The 8,171-nt window shown below is 31.9% G+C and overlaps 1 protein-coding gene across 1 annotated transcript; it reads right to left on the reverse strand.

Annotated features, from left to right (window-relative positions):
- LOC143550737 (bidirectional sugar transporter SWEET9-like) lies at positions 1-1,745 on the reverse strand. Its single transcript, XM_077041338.1, has 6 exons — positions 1,583-1,745; positions 1,450-1,486; positions 1,023-1,233; positions 768-929; positions 508-627; positions 1-300 (listed from the first exon to the last, which is right to left on the reverse strand). The coding sequence occupies exons 1-6, from the start codon at positions 1,626-1,628 to the stop codon at positions 1-3; spliced, it is 876 nt and encodes a 291-aa protein (XP_076897453.1). The 5' UTR covers positions 1,629-1,745.
- Positions 1,746-8,171: the final 6,426 nt, after the last annotated feature.

Here is an 8,171-nt window from a genome sequence, read left to right on the forward strand (position 1 = left end):
TTATGCAGGGATTTCAATGGTGTGATTTGGTACATCTGATGGGAATTTAGGCTTATGGTCTCCATGATAAGCATCATTTTTTTGAAATTTTGCTGCAAGAATATCAGTGTTCCTTAATGTTTCAAGCTTTACAATATCGATGATCTTCTGGTCTTTAAATTTTGGGATCTTTTTCTCCATTTCACTGTTTTTAGCTTCACATGTAGATATCTTTTCGTCCATAACTGGCGTCTTGTTCTTGTACACGAAGTATAGTATTATTTGAATTATTCCAAAGGTGAACCCAAGAACATTTGGAATCTGGAGAACAAGTGGCAACAAGATTCAATACAAGAACATTTGAATATAGTGTTTTTTGTTGGAATCAATTTGTTAGAATTACATAACTTTTGCATCAAGTGTGACTTCAGTTTTATACTATATGAATGAAATTTAATTTCATCTTTTGTAAAAAGAAAATATCTTTAACACACGCAAGCAACTCCAATTATGTATTTTTGGTCGTACCGCAATATTGAAGTCACCAAGGAGTAGGCCATAAAAGAACCACATAACCGCACTTAGGGTGAGTGCCGCAGATAGTAGAATTGGCATGTACTCCACACTTATTGTTCTAATCACTTGCCTCTGAAAAAAAAATTAATGAATGAATATTAATTTTAAGCTAGAGAGATCGACTAGCTATATCGATCATGGAATATTATGAGAAAAAAGTTATTGTTAGTTCTTCTTTTACAACGTTAGTATGCTGTAATTCATGCACTTACCACAACACCTAAAGGCGCAACAAAAACACACAGTGAAAATACAAGACAAATCCATCCAACTATCACTCCACGGGTAACTCCACTTGCAAGGAACTGAGTGAGGACGACAATTAATCCGAAGCCAACAACTATTAGCAATATGATTAGCTTCAAACTTTCCATCTACACAACCAAGTTTGTAAGTAATTAGTTTAATTAAGCATCTTCTTAAATGATAACTATGATGTTTGTATTGAAATAATGATTCCTACATACCCTAGCCTTCCTTGGTGCATAGAAGAGAAAGAAACATATGTACAAGGTTTCAATAAAGCAACCAAATGAGTTGATTGTAATGAGTAGCATGACATTGGTCTTGAGAAATGCATAATATATCCAAAGCATGGCACTGAATAAGCCCACCACATATGGTGTAGACTGAAAATCTTCTGTTGATTTCTTTTTATAAACTTTGTAAAATGTCGGTCTGTGATTTCATATAAAAACAATTCAGAATTTAGCTAACATGTAATTTATAGCTAGAAATACATGTCTCAGTGGCAGACCACTCATTCTTTTCATGAGAGCCACCGGGATTTATGAGCATGAATAACGCTATCTTTTTTGGAGTCCCCCCCCCCTCAATTTTTTATGTATAGGTCCGCCCCTGACAGTAATAAAGGATTTGACATAGAGAACTTACATAGGTGCAAGGAATACCATAAATGAAACAACATTGCCTGCAAATGTCAAGAAAAAAATTGCACATTATCATCTTAACATGAAAATAAATATAGCTTTTTATTAACATGCAAGAGTGAGAGAGAGTTATATACCAAGAAGGCCAAATGCAAGAGTGAGGTGAGCCAAGTTCCCAATCATCTTCTATGATTAGAAGTTAACACAGACTATATATATCTCCTCTTTATAAAACTAAGAATTTGCTGTTTTTTTAAGAAGTGATTTCTTTAGCTCTCTAATTTTCTTCTTAATTTGTTATGGGATGAAAATGGTTGTTGGATTTACTTCGTATTTATAGGGTGGAAAAGTGTTTGATAATGGTGGGTCCCTATGTCAACGAATACAATCACATTTTTTCTTTCATTACTAATTTCTAGGAGATAAAAATATAGTCTTGGAAGTTTCTTTATCACCTCTCTCCTTTTTGTGCCAACATAATTTAAATAATAAGTTTCTATAAAAACAAACAACATATGTTGTTTTCAAGGATTTCTAAAATAGTAATTGAAGAAGAAAATTTTCAAAATATCATTTGAGTTTTTCTTTTTCAAAATTAAAATTAGTGATTGTTGAAAATTTTCAAAATAATCACATATGGTTACATAAGCAGGTTCGACTTCTTTTGGCACCACTTAGGCCGGCACCGGAAAACATGAAAAGTTGGCGTGGCAAGACCATTGTGATCCGACCGAGTCTTGAATAGGCTGCAGAGAAACCAAAAAAGAAATGAATAGGCTAATGAACCACAATTTTCCATATATTCTTGGAAGAGAGTTAGGCTTTGATGCAGTTCGACGCTGATAACGAGACTATAATAAAAAGGGTATAGTATATGAAAACAAAGCTTTTTAGTTCAAATCCTAGGAGAGACATATTCGTTTTAAATTTTAGCGATCATTTCAATTTACTTATCTTGAACCCAGAAACTTTTAAGGTTATCAGAGACGCCACATACGTAAACCACATTATATTTATACACTTACACTTTATCACTAATCTTGTTATTTTTGTCATGTGTTTCTCTTTATATAACTTTTGACACCACCCACTGGCCATTCATGCATATTTAAGCCACGTGTACAACATTTTTTTCCTTCGAATTTTGCTCCTTATATATGATTACGTCTTTTTTCCTTTCTATCCTAGGAAAAGGTTCTTCCCATATCCGATAATAAATGGAGACCAATACGGAATAATGTGGTGGACAATTGCCATGTGGGCACGTGCTCATCTCTTTGATCTCTAGTAGGGGTGCAAACGAGCCGAGTCAAGCCTGAGCTCGACTATGCTCGAGCTCGGCTCGTTTAACTTGTATAGGGCTCGAGCTCGGCTCGTTTCGAGCTCTATTTTCAAAGCTCGAGCTTGGCTTGTGTAGATTTTCAAGCTCGAGCCCAGTTCTGGCTCGGCTCGTTTACTATATATACATTATTTTTAATATTTTATCATTATTTTTGAATATTTTCTTCTATTATAATTTTATGTATAAAATAATATATATTATTTAGTTATTTTTAATTATTTTTTTGTAACATTATATATATATATATATATATATATATATATATATATATATAGGCTAAGTATAAAATGAAAACCCACTTGAGTTGTGAAAACTCTAGAAACCCATTCTCAACCACATGTTTTTAATTAATGTTTAAATCTTATGGTCCACAATTAAAGTGAATAAAAAATATAAATATAACTTTTTCTTTCTCCTGAAAACATATATAAAAATTAGTAAAAAAATATTAAAAAATAGCAAAACATTTTTTTGTTGATGTTTTGTATTAAATGTTACAACATATATTACATGTAACAAAAAAAAACGATGTTACTTAGGGTTTTCGCGGGTTTTCATTTTAACCTTACCCTATATATATATATATATATATATATATATATATATTAATATTAAATATACATTTTAAAAAACTATATAAATGGCAAGCTCGTTTAGGCTCGCGAGCCAGCTCGAGCTGGATAAGTGAAGCTCGGGCTCGGGCTCGTTTATTAAACGAGCTTACTTTTAAGTTCGAGCTCGGCTCGGGCTCGATTAAGCTCGGCTCGATCAAGCTTTTTAACGAGCCGACCTCGAGTAGCTCGCGAGCAACTCGGCTCGTTTGCATCCCAAATATCTAGTTACAAATGATTGATTGGCTATGCATCTTTTAGTGTATGAGCCATCGATATGAGGTGCCTTTAATCAAATATAAAAATGATCGGTATGTGCATGCTTTTGAAGGCTTATCCAACTTTGAGTCGTGTGTTAATACGTGTATATATTACGAGGTTGTTTTACGTTATTCGTTTTTAATATATATATATATATATATTTAAATTTGAATTTTATTTATTATAAGAAAGTAATAATTAATATACTTGAGATTTAAATAAAATAGGATATTAATTTTTAGTATATCCCTATTTTATAGGATTTTCATATCAAATATTTGATGAGATTAATTTTTAAGGGTTAGGTTATAATAGAAAATATAGTTTTTGTAGGAAGGATAAGAAGTAATCGTGTCCATTGATTTTGAATATGAATGGTTGGGATTAGTTTAGGAGGAAATCAAGTGTGAACACAAGGTAAAGGGCATATAAGAAATAACAAATTTGTTGACTTTCTCTCTTCACATGCAAGACACATATCAAATTCCACCATCATTTTAAAATGTCAATAACTTTTTTTTACGACGTTTTTACAGAAAAACAAATTCACCATAATAACGAGTGTCTTTTAATATTTTATATGAGTACCATATTGTAATATAAAAATTAAAAAAAATTAGTGGGTTTTTTACAAATTGTGTTTTACAATAGTATTTTTCATTGTGTTTTTTCAATTTATTTTTTTACATTGTGTCATACAATTGTGTTTTTTTTATTGTGTTTTTTTTTCCACTGTGTTTTTTTCCATTTTGTTTTTTACATTGTGTTTTTCATAGTGTTTTCCATTGTGTTTTTCCGGACTTTTCCGGCGAGGTAGCGGCGGTGGGTGACGGTTGTGGTGGCGGTGGGCGGTGGGCGGTGGAGTGGTGGTGATTGTAGAGAGTAAATATGTAATTGAGTTTTATGTAAGTGGGTTTTTGAAATTAATGTAACTGGGTTTTTGAAATTAAATTAAGTAGGTTTTGATATTTAAGTGTTAGACTAAAATACCCTCCTTTTTAGCATTCTTAGGAAAATCAAACTTCTTATTTAAACCTAACCCTAATTTTTAATATAATGAGATGTTATAACCCGTTTAAGAGCTATCTGAGTTTGGTGAGACCTTTACCCGTGAATTCGGGTCAAATGCTTGAGAAGCCTTCATTTACAAATAAAGCAATCTGATGGCTTGAGAGAATGGTTGTTTTACATTTTTCGTTTTTTAATATTTATTTTTTGGATTTTAATTTTCTTTATTGTAGTAAAGTTAATAATATACTTAGGGTTTGATGATGAAAAGGTTTCATAAATAAATGATATATTATAACCCCTTTAAAAGCTATCTGAATTTGGTGACCTGTGACCCGCTTTTGTTTTTTTTTTACTATAACTTGTTTATTAATTATAAATAATATCTTTTTCTTAGTAAATTAGATATTAAATTTTAGTATATCCCTATTTTATATGATTCTTATATCAAATAATTGGTAAGATTAATTTTTAATTTAATGAGATGTTATGACCTTTTTAAGAGCTATCTGGTTTTGATAAGACCTATACCCATGAATTTGGGTTAAATCAATGAGAGGCCTCCATTTAAAAATCAAGCAATCTGGTGTCTTCTATAAAAGGGGGGAGCGACCACATTGCGATACGTAGGATTTTAGGGTTTTCTTATATATATATATATATATATATATATATTGACATAAGAATATATTTTTGAAAAGGGTTCAAATAAAAAATAAAGAGTTTTCTAAGAATGGTAAGAACCAATATATTTTTGACATTTGGCATTAAAACCTATGGTAAAAGAATAATTCTAGGAAACTATGTCGGTTATAATGGTAAAAGAGTAATTCTAGAAAACTATGTCGGTAATGTTAAATCTCTAATGGCCCATAATTGTTCTTACCATTCCTAGAAAACATTGTCTTTTTACAATAACCTATATATATATATATATATATATGGGTAATGTTAAAATGAAAACCCATTTGAGTTGTGAAAACCCTATGTAACATCTTTTTTTTTTCTTTTTGTTTTTTTTGTTACATGTAATATATGTTGTAACATTTAATATAAAACATCGAAACATCGAAAAAATATGTTTTGCTATTTTTTAACATTTTTTTACTAATTTTTATATATGTTTTCAGGAGAGAGAAATAGTTATATTTATATTTACATTTTTTATTCACTTTAATTATGGACCACAAGATTTAAACATTAATTAAAAACATGTGGTTAAGAATGAGTTTCTAGAGTTTTCATAATTCAAGTGGGTTTTCATTTTATACTTAGTCTATATATATATATATATATATATATATATATATATATATATATATATATATATATATATATATATATATGGAGGAGGGATATTTTGAGAATCATGTTGAGTTTTAAGAACTTAAGAACTCAATTCTTAGCCACACATTTTATTAAATGGATTAGATTGTGTGGTTGAGATTAAATCTGACTAAAAAGTCAAAGTAGGAGAGAGAATAAAGTTGTAAGTTATTACACTAATTTTTACGTCCGTTACACATGTGTAATAAGTTGACTCGGCGCGTAAAAAATTCTGTAATTTTTTTACGTGTATGTAACTTACATATATTACGCATGTATAAAAAAATTCGAAAAAAAAAATCGTTATATTGAGTTCTTTCGAGTTCTTAAAACTCAAAGGGGTTCTCATTTGAAATCTCCTATATATATATATATATAATGGTGCGCATGAGATATAAGGATTTAGAAAACACGTACGTCATGGAATTACAAATAACCATTTAGTTAATAATTTTACATATTAATTCACCAGATTCATAAAATTTTAAATTACAGAACAAACACGCTTCAATTGCTAGTAATGAAATATCAAACTACTAAGTAAAATTATGAATGTACCCATGAGTTGGTGCAAACTCCCGTACTTCTTTGCTTTCTCAATAAATGATGTGCTGAATTATCATGGCGGTTTGGGCCAAATCCAATTGCAAAGCAAACTAATCCAAGCAATATATCTTTTTTGCCAAAATTTGGGGATTTTTTTTTTGAGAGGGGGGGGGGGGGGTAATAAATGACAAGATTTTCATTGGTGTTAACACAAGTCATACTCAAATCGTGGAGAATATAAAAAATCCTTAGCTTCGTATGAGTGGTTTCAAGATCGAAGAAAATTTAAGTAGTCGATTAGATTAGATGGTGTAATTTCGATGTTTTTGATTTTGGTTAGGCCTTTTCTAACCAATTCCGATTTTCTATAATGTATTTTCTGGCTGTTAAAAAAATCATTTTTTAAAGCTTGTAAGTTAGATCTTTTGTATTTTGAGGGCTAGTTGTTGCTAGCTGTAAGGCCCCGACCCCGGGTGTCTTACTTTCGCGCTGGTTGGATTTACTCATTCACATAATTTGGAAAATCAGAGTTAATTAAAAAAAATGCGGAATAATGTAGGTTCCCAGCCGGATCTACACGGAATATCTCGTTCTACGTAGGTGCGGAATCCCTACGTAAGACGATACGAGCGTAGAAGACGATACGCGTATCACGATCAAACACACGTTACAATAAACAAAGACACGTTGTATTGCAACTGGAAACACGTGATTCACTGATCACCGATTACACAACTCGTAAACTCGTTACAACTCGATTCTATCTCGTCACAACTCGATTCTTATCGACTCAGCCCTAACCTAGCAGCTTATAAAGCACGACAACTTCGCCTAGCATGTTTAGGCGAAGTTGTCCCTAACTTCGCTTGTTCCACAAGTTCGCCTATATCAGCGAACTTGTGAGAACTTCGCTTACATCCAAATACAAATCCAACTAACTCGATTACAGACACTATAGACTGAACTACTGACATCATGTACCAACAGACTCCCCCTTGGCAGTAGCTTCATATCTCTATCTTCAAGCACGTGTCTTGTAATCTTCAACAATCTTGTATCTTTCATCTTCAAGCATGAACTCCTTCTCGTACACAAACCGAAACAACTCTTTGATACTTCTTCGCTTCTTCTTTCCAAGCAGGAATATAAAATATCTTTTTCTCATTCAGCACCTGCAGATCAGCTTGAGACAAATTCACTAAATGCATAGAATCATATACTCTCATCAGCTCTTGTTCATCTTCATCCTCCATTACTGCTTCAGCTGTTTCACAATCAACGTACCACCACTTTAAATCCTTGAGCACATCCTTGGGCATTTGTTTCATCGGCACTTCTTTTAAACACCAGATCGGCTTATACTTCATGATCATCCAAGGCTTGCCATCTGCTCTCATTCCTCTATCTTTGTCTTCAATAAGCTTTCCTTTCTGTGGTTTCAACAGCTCGAACTTTTTCTTTTTTATACTTTCCTTCCAAACAATCTTTCCAATGACTCTAGCCATGTTATCATCACTTCTGTTTATCAACCCCAACCTGGCTAAGTCCTTCACTTCACATTCTGGCAATGTATTCAACGATCTCAACAGCCTTTTGAAGTACTGAACCCCATCATACCTTTTAATCACAAAG

This window comes from Bidens hawaiensis, unplaced genomic scaffold (assembly GCF_021521415.1).
Source record: "Bidens hawaiensis isolate Kalapana, Puna unplaced genomic scaffold, B.hawaiensis_p1.1 tig00001016_1, whole genome shotgun sequence".
Classification (NCBI taxonomy): domain Eukaryota; kingdom Viridiplantae; phylum Streptophyta; class Magnoliopsida; order Asterales; family Asteraceae; genus Bidens; species Bidens hawaiensis.